Below are 19,633 nucleotides of genomic sequence, written 5' to 3'. Positions count from 1 at the left end.
CCGAACGCTGCAAACCCGGAAGTGAGTGTTTGTGAACGTTCTTTTGGAAGCTGAACATCTGGTGGGGCTTCCGATTGGCTGCAGGAAGCTCCAATAGGAAGCCGCACCTTGGAAGTCAAATGTTTTGGAAGTCGAAGGGACTTCTGGAACAGATTCTGTTCGGCTTCCAAGGTATGACTGTACTTAAGTCCTTGTTTTTCTGCTTTTCTTGCTGCAGTACATTCTGCAGACAGAACCATAATACAGCCAGTTCTACCATTTAATATATTTCTTTGTAAGCTGCCTTGAGTCCCTCTGAGAGAAGAAGGCTGGGTATAAATAAATAACAATAATACTCACATCGTATAGGAGGTCAGTCCACCCTTCCATGGTGATACACTGGAAGACAGTCAGCACAGCAAACAGGATGTTATCGAACTGCGTGATCCCGTAGTTGGGTCCTTGCCAGTATTCTTCACACTTGGTCCCATTAGGGCAGAGGCGTGATGACGCGTCCGTTCCACATGGAGCTTCCTCCTTGATTTCATCTGTGGAGGGAGGAAAAAGAGACTCTCTGGTTATACTGCAACTGTGCCAGGCAGGTAATCAGGAGCAGGTAATAAAGCACATTATGGAGTGTTCAGTTGCTTGAACATTTGTTCAACACCCTATTCATTAAAAAAGAGCCCCATCAAAACACAACTCTTTTAAACAAACAAAAAAGTTATATGAAAAGGGGGAGAGGTGGTGATATCACAGGGATCAGTCAATTAGCATTCTCTGTACTTGGCTTCTGTAGAAACAGGTAGAGCTGTTTTGGCCTGAGGTCAATCTTGTAAGGCGGCTCACCACTTAACATGTACATTTCTATCCAGTCTACATTTCTTCTCCTACACAAGTTGGAGGGGGGAGAAGAAACCCTGTAACAAGGAACTAATTAGGCCCACCAGGTCACAGTTTTGGCTCAAGAGGCTGTTTTGGGTGTGCCTCACCCACCTTAAATCACCTGGCATCGGATATGGGAAAGGTTCAAACAGCAGCCACAAATAAATTATCAGAAGTGAGCTCTTAAGTACACTCTCAAATCCTCCTTTGGAGACATGGCAGAGGAAATGTCTGATGTCACAGGAAATCAGGTGAAATCAGGTGATTGGCAAGTGGGAGTTCCCGTCCACCTACCAAAGTACCAATCCTAGGAGTGTTGACCCTTTTTGGATCCATCCCTCCAGCCAAAAGTAGTTCCTCACCCCTGCCCTAAACTTGCTCACTCAGTATATTCAGCCTGGCTCACTTAATCCTAGCAGAAAAAAAGTTTGCCTGATAACTATGATCCAGGGTCAAAACAACCTCACTGCCTTCTATGTCTGAGCTTGGGATGAGGAGGATGAGGGGCAAACACAGAGAAACAGATGCTCTTTACCTACCTGTAATAATATCCTTGCAGGCGGTGTGAAATTTCCCCATATAAAATTCTAACCCTATGATTGCAAAAATAAGGATTGCAAAAAATAGGAGGAGGCCAATTTGCAGCAGAGGTATCATGGCCTTCATGATGGACTTGAGGACGACTTGTAAACCTAGAAGAAAAAGACAGAGTGCAGAGCAGGATTATCACAAGGCAGATCCATAAGTATGCATACTGTACTTAAATTTCAACAGGAGCAGGGAGGGACCTGACTGTTACCATAAAGCACCAATGCTGCAGCAAGCAAAGGCTCTAGCAGCTCAGCCAGCTGCTTGTGGCTGGAAAGCCAGACAGGATGTTTGTGACTGTTGCCATGGGAACAAAGGGGCAGTCCATTCTGTACTGAGCACCGGATGTTAGCTCACTGTGTGTGTGTGTCATATGACCCGTACTGGATGTACTTGGGAGGAGTTACTTCTAGCTGTTGTTGAGTGCAGACATGATTCTCTGTACTGATGTAAGAGGCAGAAATAAATGATGTAAATAGTTTTCTGTCTGCTTCTTTCCCCTCCCTGGGGACACCAAAGGGGAGAGAGGAAGAACGGTGTGTTCCTCTCATACATCTGAGAAGAATCGCCGGACCTCGCCTGCTTATCGCCAGAGGTTGGGAGACGCGGGGAGGTCGACAGGAATATCTGCCGGTGCCTGCTTGTGGCACATTCCTCTGACCCAGGCAGAATTCCAACAGTGGCAGCCTTCGGATGGTTGCGATTCATCGGACATCTGCATGAGAGGCTGGTGGATTGTCCTCCTCTGCTCCAAGGAGGAAGAAAAGCGTCTGAAAGCAGCCAGAGGCTTCACAGACAGCTGGTGGAAAGAAGAGGTGTTTTCCAGAGCAAGGTATGCTGCATTTCGGGCTAAAAGTGTGAACGCAGGAAGATTAATTCCCTGGTTCACGGAGCTGCGTTTCAAAGAAAACAAAAGCTCCGGAGGAAGAGGCCTGCATTCCACAAATTTTTGTGGTAGATAAGATGTCTTATTGAAATGCATTGTTGCTAGGTAACGGTCCTGGAAAGATACTGGCAAAGGGGCTGGACCATGAGTGTGAGCCTGGGAAAGCGAAACAAAATCAGAGAATGTTTTGGCTACAAGGTTTCCGAGCCCTTGGAAGGGACTTTTCAATAGCAGCCTGAGTTTAGCTGCCAGGTGCAAAGAGCGTAAACAATTTGCAGTTTGCTGCGTGAGAAAGGAAAAAAACGACTGTTGGATTTTACAGTTTGTTTGACATTGTGTGAGAGAGGCTTGGCTTCAAGATGGATGCCAAGAAAGGAGCTTTGCCTTGCCCACCTCCCTTAACCAATGACAATTATTCATCTTGGTCTGTAAAGATGAAGGCCCTGCTGCAGAATCAGAGGCTTTTTGACGTAATTGAAAACCCCATCCCTGCAGCACCAACCAGAGGTTGGGAATCACGGAATGTAAGGGCCAGGACTGTTATAATTCTGTGTGTCTCAGATGATCAGTTGGTGCATGTTCAGCATTTAGAAAATGCGAAAGAGGTATGGGACACGCTGCGTACAACGCATCAGAGAGATGCTGGTTCTTCAGCGTTGCTGTATTTTGAGAAATTGACCAATCTGAGACTTGCGCCTGATGGAGATGTTCAAGCGCACCTGACAGAAATGAAGTTTCTGCGTCAACAGATGGTGGAACGCAATTTTCGTCTTCAGGAGGAAGTGTTTTGCTTCATGATGATAAACAGCCTTAGCCGCACCTACAAGGTTGTTGCCAGTCAGCTTGGTTCCCTACCGGCCGCGCAGCTGACCGCGGAGAGAGTTTGTGCTGTGGTCCTGAATGAACACGACAGACTTGCTGCACTGGAAGAAAAAGACAGGGGGAGGGAAGAACAGAGTTCTAATTCCCCCACTGCTGATGCTACTGGAGAGCATGGTGTAGCATTGAGTGCTGTCCGATGCTACAATTGTGGACAGACTGGGCATCTACAGCGAAACTGTAAGAAGCCGCGCCAGTCAAGAGGAGCAAAGAGCAGCTCTACGAAGCCTCAGGCGTCAGGCAAAAGCCGTACCAAGTGCCAGGTGAAACCTGCAAAGGCTATGATGGCGAAAGGAACCACGCCAGATGTTGGGAACTCGTTCATAATCGACACGGGCTGTACAAAACATTTGTGCCCGCACAGAGGACTGTTTTCGACGTTGAAGAAGCAAAGCTTCACTGTGAAACAGGCCAACGGTCAAGAGCTGGAAGCGACTGGAATTGGGACTGTGTATCTTGAGAGTCTGAACTTGACTATAAATGATGTTTACCTGGTTCCAGAACTGAGATTTAATCTGCTGAGCGTGTCGCAGATTGCAAAGAAAGGACTGAAACTGTCCTATGATGCTAAAAGCTGCAAGATCTACAAAGATGGAGAACTGTTTCTTACTGCCAAAGAGAAAGATGGACTGTATTTGTTGACTTTTGATCAAAGTGATTACATGAAATGTAATTCTTCTGTTTCAAACGAAATCTCTCTTGCAGGTGTGACCAGTGTGAGCACCAGGAAGGTGACTAAGACGAAGAAGGTCGACAGAGCATTTCAGCGGGTGTATGCTGATGTGATTGGTCCTCTAGAACCATCTAGAGGCGGTGCAAAATATTACCTTTTGTGTGTGGATTATTTCACTAATTATTCTTGGGTTTATATGATGGAGAAACCGCAAGAAACTTTAGAAAAGTTTCAGGAGTTTTGTGACAAGGTTAAAAGTATGCATGATGCTAACATTGATTGTCTTTTCACAGATGAGAAGCAAATTTTTCTGTTACAGAAGTTTCAGAAGTTCCTGGATGGAAAAGGGATAGACCACAAAGTGGCAGTTTCGCAAGAAGCGTGGAACAGGGGGGTCTGTGTAAAAGTGAACAAAGAATTGCAAAAGGGGATGAATGCGCAATTGCTGAGTTCACATTTGCCACATGAATATTGGGCCGAATCGCTAGCGTCCTATCTTCATGTGTGGTTGAGAAAAGTCTCAAAAGACTTGGGATGTTCTCCTTTTGAGAAGCTGTTCAATAGAAAACCTTCTGTTGCCTATTTTAAGGTTTTCGGGTCTCATGTGAGAACAGAAGCTCCAGGTGGAGTAAAGAATGCCAGAGGCATTTTTGTGGGTTATGAAAAGGGTCTCTACAGAGTAATTTTGTCTGAATCTGGTCAGGTGATTCTCACAAAGTTCCTAGAGAGTGCTCCAAAGCAAGAGCGGATAGTACAGACATTTCCCACAGGAAACGATGATGATGATGATGATGAGTTTGATCTTATTGAGTTCAGTAGTACTGATGATGACAGCGATAGCTCAGACAGCTCAGTTGTCACAGTCATTGAGAGGAAATCTCACATAATGACTAGACCCTCAGAAGAGGAGGATGAACCATTGATTAAGCTTAGTACTGGTTCTCGACAGAGTCCAAAGGTTGAACCAGTGAGCACAGAGGATCAGAACCTCTTACGTAGGTCTGAGAGAGCAACGAAGGGTGTACCACCCAAGAGGTATTCAAAGGAGTTTGCTAACCTTGCATATGTTGCTATTGTAAACGACCAAGGACAGATTGAAGCTGTGTCTGAGTCAGAGACAAAGGCACAACAGAGAGTTGTTAACCAAGGTAATGCGAAGTCACACAACCAGAGAGGTACATTGGTTAAACCAGTGGCGGGTAGTTCCAAGGGTGGAACTGAAACAACAGGGGAATGTTATAAATATAACAACTGTTTGTTTTCTTCTCTGGATGACGCTTTGCTCGCAGCACACATTGATACTTTAGGGGGAGTATGTTACCATAAAGCACCAATGCTGCAGCAAGCAAAGGCTCTAGCAGCTCAGCCAGCTGCTTGTGGCTGGAAAGCCAGACAGGATGTTTGTGACTGTTGCCATGGGAACAAAGGGGCAGTCCATTCTGTACTGAGCACCGGATGTTAGCTCACTGTGTGTGTGTGTCATATGACCCGTACTGGATGTACTTGGGAGGAGTTACTTCTAGCTGTTGTTGAGTGCAGACATGATTCTCTGTACTGATGTAAGAGGCAGAAATAAATGATGTAAATAGTTTTCTGTCTGCTTCTTTCCCCTCCCTGGGGACACCAAAGGGGAGAGAGGAAGAACGGTGTGTTCCTCTCATACATCTGAGAAGAATCGCCGGACCTCGCCTGCTTATCGCCAGAGGTTGGGAGACGCGGGGAGGTCGACAGGAATATCTGCCGGTGCCTGCTTGTGGCACATTCCTCTGACCCAGGCAGAATTCCAACACTGACCACTGCTCCCTGCTTTGTGCAAATTCCCCCTAACCTAGAATTCACTCCCTGCTTATTGCTTTCATAAGTAGTGGAGACAGAAGAATGAGAGAAAAGAAATTCTTCATTCTGTACAGAATGCGGCTATAATCTATGACCATTTCTTTTTCTGCTACATGATATTTCCAGAAGAGGCCATAAGCCTAGAGGGAAGAGATCCTAATAAGAAAGAAGCCTGAACTAGCGGATATTAAGCAAGAACCATTTTGGAAGGTCACAAGGGACCAGATCTTCCCAAGTATGGAATTTGCGTGGATATTCCCAAGTCCCTTTTGATAACCATCTTTCATTGGAATAGGCTCCATTCATGCAAATTGTTTCCAAATCTCTACCATGGAAACAAATGGGAAACTCCACAAGTTCTAGACATCGCTCTTAGCATTCAAGAACTTTGGAATAATATCCAGTGATGCCATACTCCTGGCTGACGCTCTAGTTCCTACATGTAGAGCCTAGAGGAGAATAAGGGGTGGCAGTGCAATGCTATGTATGTTTACTCAAAAGTAAGTCCTGCTGTGATCAGTGGGGTTTACTTCTGGGAAGGTGTCCCTAGGATTAGAGTCTGGGTTTTACAGGGAGAGGACAGATTCTTTGATTAGGAATTGGGTTATTTATTTATTTTGTATATCACCTTTCATCTGAAGATCACAGGGTGGTTCACAACATAAAAATAATATATGAGAATGTAAGATACATAAAAAAACCCAACAACCCTCCTCCCTCAAACACATTTAAAAAACCATAGAATGTTAATCAGCCTGAAACTTTTTTGCCTGGTACCTAAGGAAAAGCAATGAAGGCACCAGGCAAGCATCCCTAGGGAGAGCATTCCACAAATGGGGAGCAACCACAGAAAAGGCCTGTTCTCATGTTGCCAACCCCAAACCTCTTGAGGAAGAGGCACACAAAGAAGGGCCTCCTGTGATGATCACAGGGTTCAAGCTGGTTCATATGGGTTGCATGGGAAGGCTGTAATAAAAGTTGTAGGTTCCCAGGAGGTGGTGGCAGAGGTTGATACTGGGGCCACAGGAAGACAAGAACCCCTGCCTGGGTCAGTCGTTACATCTTGTAGGAAGATGCTAAGGTGGGTGCTTCAAATAAGTTACAGGTGAGCTGCAGGACATGAAGAGTGCACTTAACTCACTTGGGATTCCCGACACTAGCTTTAGTGGCCGGAGCACACGAACAGCCCGCAGAGTCCGCAGGTCAAAATCGGTGCCGACTGTTGCCAAGATGCTGCAAGAGAAATAAAGAGGAAGTGTTGGTGCTGATAACTTGGTCTATTTCAACAGAGCAGAGTAGGAAGAAAAGTAGATTTCCCCCAATAACGCAGTGGAAATCTGTTATTTCCTGCTACTGTTCGGGAGGAATCTGGACTTCGTCAAAAGCATGTGGAGCTTTTCCTTCTTCTGGAAGTTAATTCTAGGGATGTCTGCAAGATATACTCATTTCCTGAGGATTAATAGCAATCGTTCTTTTATTCTGAATCCACAATAACTAATAGAGGTTAGCTCCACCATTCCACTAATACACATTAATTGCATTTAGAGAGTACAAAAATACTGCAAATTTTAGGTGTGTCATTAATAATAGTTTCATGAACAGACATTAGAAGAAGAAGAAGAATTTGGATTTGATATCCCACCTTTCACTCCCTTTAAGGAGTCTCAAAGTGGCTAACATTCTCCTTTCCCTTCCTCCCCCACAACAAACACTCTGTGAGGTGAGTGAGGCTGAGAAACTTCAGAGGAGTGTGACTAGCCCATGGTCACCCAGCAGCTGCATGTGGAGGAGCGGAGACGCGAACCCGGTTCCCCAAATTACGAGACTACCGCTCTTAACCACTACACCACACTGGCTCCAATTTACATGCCGGGAAGTTTCTCCTGTTGAATGTCAGGCTTCCATTAAAGGACAATCAATTCAGATGAGGAGTATAGCACCTAGAAAGTGGGATTAACCCTTTTCCTAATCACCATTTTATCAAGGAAAACCATAGTCCCCAAATTTCTATCTGGCCCATGTACCATTTATATGAAAGAATAGATTGTATCCAGGGGCTGTTGAGTTGGAAATAAGTATTTGTTGGCTACTCCCACAAGGGAGGGGAACCCCTTGGGACTATGCACATCCTTTTTAATTTTATCTGTATGAAATCTTAAAAATTACACCTGAAACCTAGACTGTATGCAAATGCCTGAAGACAAAAATCACATGTGCCCACAATCAGGCAAGGAAGTATTACATTTCCCTACATCATCATTGGCATATGCCTCGCCATGGATGTGGCAGGGGGGCAGCTCCCCCCCCCCAAATTAAGTAAATAAACAAAAATGCTTAACTAAGTGACCAATATAGGGACACGGGTGGAGCCGTGGTCTAAACCACTGAGCCTCTTGGGCTTGCCGATCAGAAGGTCAGCGGCTCGAATCCCCGTGACAGGGTGAGCTCCCGTTGCTCGGTCCCTGCTCCTGCCAACCTAGCAGCTTGAAAGCACGCCAAAAAGTGCAAGTAGATAAATAGGTACCACTCTGGCGGGAAGGTAAATGCCGTTTCTGTGTGCTGCTCTGGTTTCGGTGTTCTGTTGCACCAGAAGTGGTTTAGTCATGCTGGCCACATGACCCGGAAAAACTGTCTGCGGACAAACGCCGGCTCCCTTGGCCTGTAAAGCGAGATGAGCACCGCAACCCCAGAGTTGTCTGCGACTGGACTTAATGGTCAGGGGTCCTTTACCTTCACTTTTTAAGTGACCAATTGCATCGTAGACAACTTGGTTCTACTCCCCCAGTAAATCCTGTCCGTCCGTCCCCCAATAAATCCTGGCTACGCCCATATGCATGGCTGAAGTGGGCCAACAACTGCTTAGAGGTAGGAGTTGGTCAGTGCAAAGAAGCCCTTAGCTTGTGTCCACTCAAAGATTCAGGTGACTTCCTCTCCGTGCTTTTAGGTAACAGACAACAACTGGACTAAATAGGTTCATTTAACAAGGTGGTTTCTAATGAACCAATAATTGCTTGCTTTTTAAAAAATGATTTTATTAGCTGTTATCTGCCTCAAAGCCAGGATATAAATATTTTTTTAAAAATAAGGGGGGGATATTCTGTTGCCATGGGCATAGAAAGCGACCCAACCTTCCTGTTTAAACAACACTTTATATATCTGAAAAATGCCATCTCTCTTTTGCTGACCTTCGTTTCTTTTCCAGCTAGTAATCACCATTCTCCATAACTGCCTTCAGCTAATTTAATCCACCACTCCTTCTCAACAGCTGGGAAGGATCCCAAGAACTTTGCCTGCAATTGGTTTAGTGCTATGAAATAATATGATGATGGTTGTTATCATAATCTCTTCATTTTACTGCAATACATTCAGGATCATCGTAACACAGGCAAGAGGTAAACGCACCATACACGGCATAAATATGTGGCAAGCATCTTAGCATCCTTTCACTGGTTTTTAGTTAAGCAGCCCTCCCCCCACCCTTTTTTCTGCCTTTCCTAACTTAAAAGTGGTTACATTTTAGAGGATAGTAATTGCGTTGTAATGAGATCTCTGGGCTCTGGAATTAGAAGTTATTCTTGCTGTGTTCCTATCTTTTTCTTATGGTAATTAAAAAGCTGACTCAGATGGGCTCAATGAGCAACTCTGATTAGGAACCACTTATCTACTCTGGCCATGTGACTCAGCAGTGGGGGGGGGGGGGAGAAAGCAAGGTGTATGCCACAGTCTCAGACAAATGGGAAGAAAGATAAAGAACTCACTAACTCTAAGCTGGCATAATCTGCTTTGAAAAATATATGGCACCTACATTACAAGGTAGCATTTTTTCCTGGAGTTTATGTGCAGTTCTCATACCCCAAGCTGAGGTGGGGGGAGATTTTGTGCCTAGAGACCCTGAACTGCAGGTAGATCATACAGGACACAGAAGCGGGAAAACATGACGCAGGACATGTACTGAGCTTCTTTCCACATTTCTGCTGCTGTCTGCAGTATGAAACTTGTGGATCCTGCAAGCCTGATTTAGCCTACTGAGCCCCTCCAAATGGCCCATAAATGGTCCATTTTTAGCGACAGCTGCCAATCATATGACATTATGATGGTGCCATCTGACAATTGTTTTGATCTGCCTCACCACTTTCTGGGATGTTCCTCGGCTTAGACTTTAAATTTTAAAGTATTTTGCATATGTTTTACATGTTTTATGTACAACTGCCCTAAAACAAAGGGAGAATCAAATGTAAAGTACATTTGATAGTAACCCCCCTGCTTTTGCCACACCCATCACTGGAATGTGGAGCCCAGAGGGCTGGCCAGGTTTCAGTTTGGACTATGGACTCAAAGTGGTTTCCCACCCCTGATTTAACTTATGATGAAATTCATGAGCTTCACACTCCATCTGTGGCCAACAGAACGAGGATGGGAAAGCACCATATGTGAAATATGTAATGTTCACACATTACAGCGGAACATCCTTACCTTGCTATTATGAAGTGTAATGTTTCAACCTCCACTCTCTCTCTCCATCCTATGTATTGCTGTACTGAATATTTATTATTATTAATAATAAACTCTTATTTCATTAAAAAATCACATAAACATTCCAGTTAATTATCATTGTGTGATACTGCACAACACTATATCATTATGTTAAACAATGATTTATTAAAATCTATTAATCATATATTTATACACTTCTCTAATTACATAATAATGGATTAATATTGAACAGAATTGCTTTGTAATTAAATAACACCAGTACAGTTCTTTCTTTTACAAATGAGCATGATTTTCAATCTTATATAACTTTCAAAACTGATTTCCCAATATTTTTATATCAAGTTTTAAGAGTCCATTATGAAATAAATTCACAGTCACAAAGCACCTTTCTCATTATTAAAGTTTATTATAAAATACTTTGTGCATTAATATTGTATGCCAAATATATTTTCCATATTCCCCACAGATGACTTTTGCTGTTTCTTTCAACATTTAGCTATCAATATCTGTGCTGCTGCCAACATTTCCCCCAACATTTTCCTTTAATTTTTTTGGGTAATGCCTCATTCAGTTTTTCTGATAATATAATTGTGGGATCCATGATTAATTTATGTCCTATGATCTTATCATTTTTCTTTGTAAGAGCAACCCAAAATTTCTCTTTTTTATTTTTTACAAACCTACCAAATGTGCCTAAATTTCATCAACACAGCGGGGAGCGTGCAACATTTTAGCAGCTGGTATGGGTAAGTTTTCATTAAAAAATATTTGCTACAACATCCAAATTTTACTCTGAACCATCTTGGCACATACAAATTGGTTCAATCTTGGATGGTGAAAATTCCGTCCCCCCCTTTGTTTTTAATACCTGACCACCTCTTGAATGTGTACCTGTTTCATCAGACACATCTAAATATCAGACCATAGTAACGACATCAGAGTAAATAGTTTTCTATCTTTCAGTTTGCCTTAGGTTGTTGATTTTTGCCCCTCTTTTGCATTCCCAGCTGCTGAAGCACAAAAGACGGTACCTTCTTCACACAGTGCATAATAAATTTATGAAATTCACTTCCAAGTTACGGTGGTGAAGATCTCAGGTTTTGTGGTTTTAAAAGGAGATTAGACAAATTCACGAACGATGCATCGGTGATTGACCATGATGACTGTATGGCGTTTCCATGTTTAGAGACCATATTCCTATGAGTTTCAGTTGCTGGGGAGACTGAAGCAAAGTACCACTTGTGATCTTTCCCAAAAGCACCTGATTAGCCACAGTGGAAAGTCTTTGCTCAAAGCCAACCAGACTCTTCTTGTGTACTACTTAGGTTAGAGACATTCTGAAGTCACAATGACTCTATTGCCTACTACCCTACATTTCTAGACTCTCCTGATTGCCATTCCTTCCTCTGGCAATGTTTAGCCCCACAGAGATCCACTAGGAAAAATTTCTTCCCGGCATTTGCATGGATAGAGCTCACTACAGACAAGAAGTAGTGATGGGTCGTATTCCCATCAATCTCGCTGCTCCAGAACTTCGCGGGTCAGATATGTCACTGGGAGGGCAGAACTATGTGCAGAATTGCAGTCAGGATGGAAGCACTACAAACCCAGGCAAAATCTGATTCTGTTAGCATGCACTTTTTATCAGAGCATTCACTCATTGGAAAAGCTGCAGCTCGGTGTCAGAGGGAGCTGTTAGTGTGTGCCATGAGTGTGCAGTGTAGAGAACCAAGTCATTCTGAAATTGTTCCTCCATGAGGTTTACCACGTCTGTGTTTCAGAGCACACTACTGGAACTGGCATGCCACATGCCTAGTTTCTGAGATGTTTAAAGAGATGCAAAACCTGTATGATCGTCCTGCTGTTGAGTTCTTGATTTTATATGCATTCTTTTGCCCTGCACACTAATGCACAGGCCTGGATCTGGGTTTATATAACATTCTGTCTTGCTGAGACACACTCAAAGTCAGACTAGAGGGAGAGTAAGCAGAGTCAGCATTGGGTTAAACTTCAGCATGAATTGCCCAGGGATTTATAAAAAAAGAGGAAAAGGGGAGGAAAATAGACATAAAAAATCATACACCCAAGTACCATTCTGCAAAGGCTTGCATTATTTTCAGAGTCAATAATGTCAATAATGTATTGTTAAAATCAACTGATAAACAAATTGCACCAAAGCCATTTAACCCAAAACAGTGTTGTGCCAAAGAGGCGCAGATCTTGTTGAAGCCAGCAGCAAGCATGTATAGGTTTGGTTTACAAGCCACCAGCTGGTACTTAGCAGTCTTGCATTTTTCTATTTTTAATTACAGAATTATCAAGGGCACCAAAGCTATAGATGCTTTTAAAATATGATCATCAGGAGAATATTTATAGCAGGTTGGGTGTTAAACAGCCTGCCCTGAAAAAGCTTTGGGTGAAGTTATTGTCACCTTCCCTTCAGTAAGGGGAGGGGGAAGGTGGCAAAAATGGCTCCTGCAGTGTAAATTCACATGTATCCCAAGCCATCACTAATTTACATAGTGTATCATCTCCAAAAGATCACAAAACCACCATGGCTCAGTATTGGGCATAGTGAAATACCTATATCTATATCCATCCCCATTACAGGTCTATATAAAGGATATTTAGAAAACAGCAGCAGCTCTATGTCAGCACCAAAATGCAGACCCTCTTAGGACAGGCAGATGGGAATTTCAACATCTTGAATAGTTTTCAGTTCAAGTCTGTGATCCTAGTACACTGTCAAGAAAGTCCCATTGAAATCAGGAAGTCCCACTGTTACTCACGATAAGCACACTATATTGCTGTAGTGTGTTAAACCACATTACTTCCTTCAAAGAATATTGAGAAGTGTAATTTATCTCTCACATAATTTCAATTCCCAGCACCCTTAACAGCGTCAAATTTAGGGTGGTATGGGTGGTTCCTCTGCACAGGGCAACAACTGAGGGGGAACATAATAATACAGTGGTACTTTGGTTCTCAAATTTAATCCATTCCAGGAATCCCGAAACAGCTAAAAAACCAAGGCGTGGCTTCCAATTGACTGCAGGAGCTTCCTGCACTCAATCAGAACCTGCGGAAGCCGTGTTGGATGTTCAGCTTCCGAAAAATGATTGCAAACCAGAACACTCACTTCTGGGTTTGTGGCATTCGGGAACCGATTTGTTCAGGAGCCAAGCTGTTCAACTACCAAGGTACCACTGTGATAATAATATTAATAATACCACCTATATTTATATGAGTACCTACTCAAAGTACCAAAAGGAATTATTGTGAAAATAATAAATATTTGGGTGGGGCAAATTTTGTCTTCACTCAGGGCTCCATATTACCAAATTCCATCCCTGTGCTAACAAACTACAATTCCCAGCATTCTTTAGGGGAAATCGTGTGCTTTCAATGTATAGTATGTGCATAGCCTTAGTGCCAATTGGAAGTTCCCACCTGGTACAAATAGAAGCTTCAGGATCATGACAGAGAGAAACGGTTAATCTTCACCACTCACCAAGGTTCCCATTCTCACATGGAGGTTTGGAGGATCAAAAAATAATCCTAGTGGGTCATGCTCTCTATAGCACTAGAACATTTAGGACAAGCCTGAATTAGGCCCACTGCCATGCTCCAGGAATCTGCTCCTTCCTTTGGTCAATGGCAGAGGTCTCTCTATCTATGAGAGTGCATCATCTGAGTCATACCTAACCATCTCTCGGTTTTGCCTGCCACTGCAAACTAGTTCATGTGCAAAATGAGTCAGGCAACCTAGAGTTGCCATTTTTTCCTTCCTGGCAGAGTTCCTGTGCCTTGAAAAGTTGCATGGCAAGTAAAATGCAGGAGGTGAATGCCCCCCCCCAATGCATAGGAAGCAATGGGAAAAGATGCACTTATTCAATTTGCTATGCAATTTTTCAAGGCATAGGAGATCTGGGGAGGGGGGAACACTGGCAATCCTACCACCCATCTTGTACTTTAAATTGCCTCATTCCCAGCCCACCACTTTATAGGAGTTTGACATGATTCCTATATCCCAAACTTTGCTGGTTGAAGCATGGAGTAAATAGCAGAAATTTAGTCTGGTAGAGGAGCTTATACACATCCTTCCCACTAAGGGGCATAATTGGGTTGCAAGTATCACCCAGAAAAGTTAGCAGCTGCACTGCAGCTGATGAAGCCATATGTAACTAAATGCATTAGAAATCTCTGGTATGGGAAAGAAACCCAACAGTATACAACAGGGGAACAAAATATAATTTTTAAAATAATAATAATAATAATAATAATTTAGAAATAGGAGGAAATTAACCCAAGTTTCAAAGCATTTTTACGCTATTAAAAATCCTTATATCCCATCCTTCCCTTCCTACATGGAAGTGTCAGAATGGCTTATAGCACTGAATTCCACCCCAAACCCCAATGAAATTAATGAGGCTGATATCATTTGTGTTCTGCATGCATTTCATATACAGAATCCTTCTCTGATATACAGTACTCCCCCTTTTACAGATAGGAGACTGAGACTCCAGAGAGATACTGACCTGCTCAGGCTGCCCAAGCAGTTCTAAGAAAAGCTGAGATCTGGAACCTACGGATTCTAGATCTGAGACTGAGGCTTTTAATTCATGGAAACTGCCACCCTGGTCCCTTTCCTCTCCTTTACAATATTCTGTTTAAAAAGGCTGAACAGCTCTTTCCCATTCCACCATGTGGTGCAGAGATTACAGTTCAGCTGCCGGGTAATATGGAGATGTTCAAAACTCTCCTTGTCTGAAATTCAGTTTTGTGCACCCCCAGCAGGTGGTTACCGGGAGACAGAAAGGTAACTCCAGCCGTGCCTAAAAACAACAGCAATAATAGGACAACAACGAAGTAATATGCATTTAACAACCTATGAGCACTGGGTTATATTAAGGTACATATTATGCTGCTATTTGTCTTGCCGGTTGTTTTTAATATAAGCTGCTTTGTGAGGGTGAGTCTTAAAAGGTGTGGGGTGGAAATAGCAGCAGCAGCAGTATCCACATGAAGGAATCCAAGAGGGCACAGGAGGGAGGAGAGTCTCTATCCATGCTAGAAACACTTCCCTCTTGCAAAAACAAGAACAGAAACAAAACCTGGTGATCGGACAGAACAACCCCATTCTTCTCCCCAAGCTCTAAGAAAACACATGAGGGGCAAGGACTGTGCTAGGGAAATATCCCCTAGCAGCAAAGGGCAGAGTGGAAGTGCTAGTCAAACAGGGGAAACTGTGTTGGCAGGGGAGGTGATAAGCAGCATGCTTTCCACTGGGCCAACCCATGGAGTTGTCTGGCAAGACACTCTTGAGCTCTCAGGCTGCAGTGCAGGCCACACGAAACGCTTCCTATGCACCTGCTGGTGCTTTCCCAAGTCTCTCTTTATCTTCCGCTGCTGCACCTTGCCATGTGCTCTCTCTCTCTCTCTCTCTCTCTCTCTCACACACACACATACACACACACACACAATTTCTGACAGGTTTTGACTTTTCTATGCTGTGGCTCACTGCAACTTCTGGGTTTCCACTACAGTGGTACCTCGGGTTAAGTACTAAATTCGTTCCGGAGGTCTGTTATTAACCTGAAACTGTTCTTAACCTGAAGCACCACTTTAGCTAATGGGGCCTCCTGCTGCCGCTGCACCGCTGCTGTGCGATTTCTGTTCTCATCCTGAAGCAAAGTTCTTAACCTGAGGTAATATTTCTGGGTTAGCAGAGTCTGTAACCTGAAGCGTATGTAACCCGAGGTACCACTGTACTGCAATCCACTCTAATCCACACTGCAGGAGTGGTTACCGAAGTCTGCAAAATCTAGGAACAGAAGCTGCAAACTGGTGCAAAGCAGGAGTTCAGCTGGAGCACAGGAAAGAAAAAGTCATTTCACTGAGGATCTTTTGACTCATCAGCTATGCTGCAATACTAAAAGCTGAGCTCTGGATTCCCAGAAATACGCAGCATAAAGCCTTAAACTGTCTTGGATAGGGGTCCAGTAATCAAGGAATGTGCAGGAACTGGGCAGCTGAAGATGAATACATTATGGAACCGTGCTGGATACCATGGGTTTTGAATATCAGAAATATAAGAGATAAATGAACAATATACCTTAGGGCCCATTTGCCTTACTTGGAAACTGGCACCACAGGTTAGTGCCGTTTTAAGATATCTGTGACGCACACCTGATCTGCTACCTACAACTGCACTGTTTTGTGCAGGTGCCCTGCATTTGCTTAGGGTCATTCACACTGAAACTCTAAGAGGAAGCAATGTGGGCATGATGTGGTCCAGAATTACATTGCTGTGGGCTGATCATGCCATTACTCTAATTACAGGAAGGATATTTGCATGGCAATTGTGTGAATCAAATATATCCTCCCCCACCCCCGGTTCAAAACAAAAGATTTGTGCTGGGAGGGGGCTTTTTCTTTTTCCATTTTGGAGCAGAAGCTGTACAAATGCCCAAATTCATCCCCAATAGTCATTTTGATCAACAATTACAAAATACAGAAGAAGCAAGCATGATTGCTTATTGTGCAACAGCAGTTTAGTCCCCCTGCTTAATTTCCACAGTTGCCCAAATGTAACAAAAATACTCTCTACGATCTGGAAAAAATACACAGAAGATAAATATGCACACAGCCAAACAATTTGTAGTCATATATCGATTTAGAAATACTGCATAGGGTTGTAGCCAACTAAGCTTTACTCAGAGTAGACCCATTGGAATTAATGGACCTAACACTGGATACAACCCACAGAGAGAGGAGGAATAGGAGCACTTGGCAGGATGGCAGCATCTGGAACCAGCTCACAAGCTTTATAATTAGCTTTGTGCATAGAAAGAGTGTGTGGAAAGTCCATATACACAGTTTGGGACCAGTGTGGGCAGCAAATGATTCCAATGGGAACCAGTGTGAACTCATAGGCATCCTAATAAGATGAGGAACAGACTTCATTGCAGTGGAGTCAGAGAACATCACTAGAAGTGTGTATGTTGGTTGGTCAAAGAACCTTCATGACTTACTGCTGTTTCTGGGTAGCTGCTGGCCCATCTCAAAACAGTTCATATATACACAACTATATATGATTCCTACTAAAGGATTCCTAGGGTCATCTAGTAGTCTTCACATCTTACTGGGTATTTGAGAAAAAATGGTCCTAGTCTGATACCTTAACCCCTATGCTAGACTAGTTACCTAGGTATACCATACCTGTCCTCCATGATTGGAAGAAAACCCAAAGAAACCTGGTCTCTAGCACCCATACCTCTCTTGCCTTGTGCTCTAGAACTGGTTAGAGAAAAGAATCTGTGCTTCAGAGATTCCCTGTAATTCCAGAGGGGGGAATTACAGCTGTCACACCTCTCACAGGTTGCACTAGTTGGTTTAGAGAACTGATCTGTGAGGTGAAAGTCTAGTGACTCACAGTAACCAATGGCTGAATGGCAGAAGAATGTATCTCCTTCTCCGCTTCTATTGCCAGAGCAACATACCCTGTGACCCTGACCAGACAGATGCATGAGTACTATCCTGACGTAATCCAGCCCGGGATGGATGTTTTAAATGATCAGCACATCTGAGACTAATTCGTAAAACCAGAACACAGCCATCGACCAGATTTCACAATATATTGTGACCCAGTTCTAGGCCGTCTGGACATAAGAAAATAGGCATTTAAAGAAAACACACATTTAAATATATATCAAAATGTTTTATTTAGAAATCACAAATTAATGCATAAATGGAATGGAATGATGGGTAAAAACACAAGTGATATGAACCAGATATAGAGAAATTTTCCCATTCATACTTGGCACGCTTTGCCTCACATACTTCCAGAATCAACCCTCCATTTTTAGCCCGTTTTTTGTACACTGCTGGTATAATTATATAGGTGAGTCTGACATATGACTTCCAAGTAACTTATCTTGCCAATTGTATTAATTACTCTACCCTGTTTCCCATAAACAAACCACTGCAATAAATAGGGCTTGCAGTCATATGTTCTCATATCCACACTTGGGTTATTGGTTGGGTCCTGTAAATACCTAAGGGACTTTCCTATGAATATATACCTATTTGGTCCCAATCCCTTTACTCTGAGCGAGACACTCACTCTATTATTACTTGTCCATCAGGTGAAGTGTGAGAAGAGCTTCTGCCTGCAGATGAGCCTGCTTCTGTCACACCAGAGGGGCTCTTTCCATTTACTGGATCACCATAGCAACTGGACATTTCCCATTCACATTCTTCACAGTTACCTTCTTATGCTCATTCATGTTGGTTGCCATGGCAACGGGAGTCATCTCATTGATATAATCTGCCATCTATGTTTGTATGTGTTTTGCAGTGAGCACGACTGTTGACACACTCTGAGGGCAAATCGTGGTTTGGCTGTTGGCTCAAAGCTTTCAACTCCTGAACTCCCTCCACCACTCTTGCACACTCCAACTCCCTCCTCCACTTCTTGTTTTGAGCAAACCATATTTTGCTGTTACCTCCAAATTGGACAAGCAATGGTTTGCACAAACTGTAGTTTGCTTCCAAACTAGAATCGAAAATCAGTTTTACATTGTTCGAACAATGGGTTTCCTTACACAGGAAATGAATGATGGAATCAGAGCATGAGAAGGCAGTATGTGAGCTAAAGGCTAAAATATGATGACCACATCTGAACTGGTCTATTCATGACTGGCCCAAGTACCAAAGGCACACTAGCAAAAGAAAGCACATTCTTAAATTATTGATTTCCAATGGCTGCATATGCAAAATGTGTATATCCTCATATGAACCCCACTGCGGTTTGCATTATGCAGGTCAGCCCCTTCTCTGTGTGCCTATGTGGGATGAAGTGAGGACATCTGCAGAAAGGAGCTTGATCTTTAATTTGATTGCCCTGAGACTATGGAATAGCATTCCTGATAAGGTTCAGGGTTTTCCCCTCTCTCTTAATCTTCAAAAGGGGGAGTAAAGCTCACCTGTTTCAATCAGCTTTCTGCCACTGAGTTTTAATAATATCATGTTGCTAGTATGAATTTTATACAGCCTTGCTGAGGGTATGCGTGCTGTATTTATTTATATTTTTTGTTTTGTGATTTTACTGTTGTCATCTTTATTGTAAGCTGACTCAAGCTCTGGAGAGGCAGATATAAATGTTTTTAACAAATAAGAGGTAGTGTCATCTTTGTAGTCATATGCTACAACTCCCTCTCCAGACTCTACAGATGTATAAAAAATCCATATTTGTCTTCATGAATGAATATGTGAATGCAGGGCTATTTTCTTCATTTCATTCTTAAAAAATAATAATAATAAAGTGCATTTTACCCACTTATTCTATCCATCCATATTTGGCAAATGGTGAATTGCTGTGTTCAAATAGAATCCTATTATGATTCCATTCT

At 43.0% G+C, this 19,633-nt stretch overlaps 1 protein-coding gene across 15 annotated transcripts in view; it reads right to left on the bottom strand.

Moving 5' to 3' along the window:
• The window catches only part of CACNA1A (calcium voltage-gated channel subunit alpha1 A), a 258,043-nt gene that overhangs the window by 134,200 nt on the left and 104,210 nt on the right, over nt 1–19,633 (bottom strand). For all 15 annotated transcript variants that reach the window (XM_080996998.1, XM_080996997.1, XM_080996993.1 and 12 more), the window contains 3 exons: nt 6,868–6,959; nt 1,404–1,556; nt 340–527 (listed from right to left, as the gene is read on the bottom strand). In XM_080996998.1, the coding sequence (XP_080853124.1) occupies nt 340–527; nt 1,404–1,556; nt 6,868–6,959 (433 nt within the window). The remainder of the gene's footprint in view (nt 1–339; nt 528–1,403; nt 1,557–6,867; nt 6,960–19,633) is intronic.

Source organism: Podarcis pityusensis (assembly GCF_964106645.2).
Source record: "Podarcis pityusensis genome assembly, chromosome: 2".
Taxonomy (NCBI): domain Eukaryota; kingdom Metazoa; phylum Chordata; class Lepidosauria; order Squamata; family Lacertidae; genus Podarcis; species Podarcis pityusensis.
This window is presented reverse-complemented; position numbering and strand designations above follow the sequence as displayed.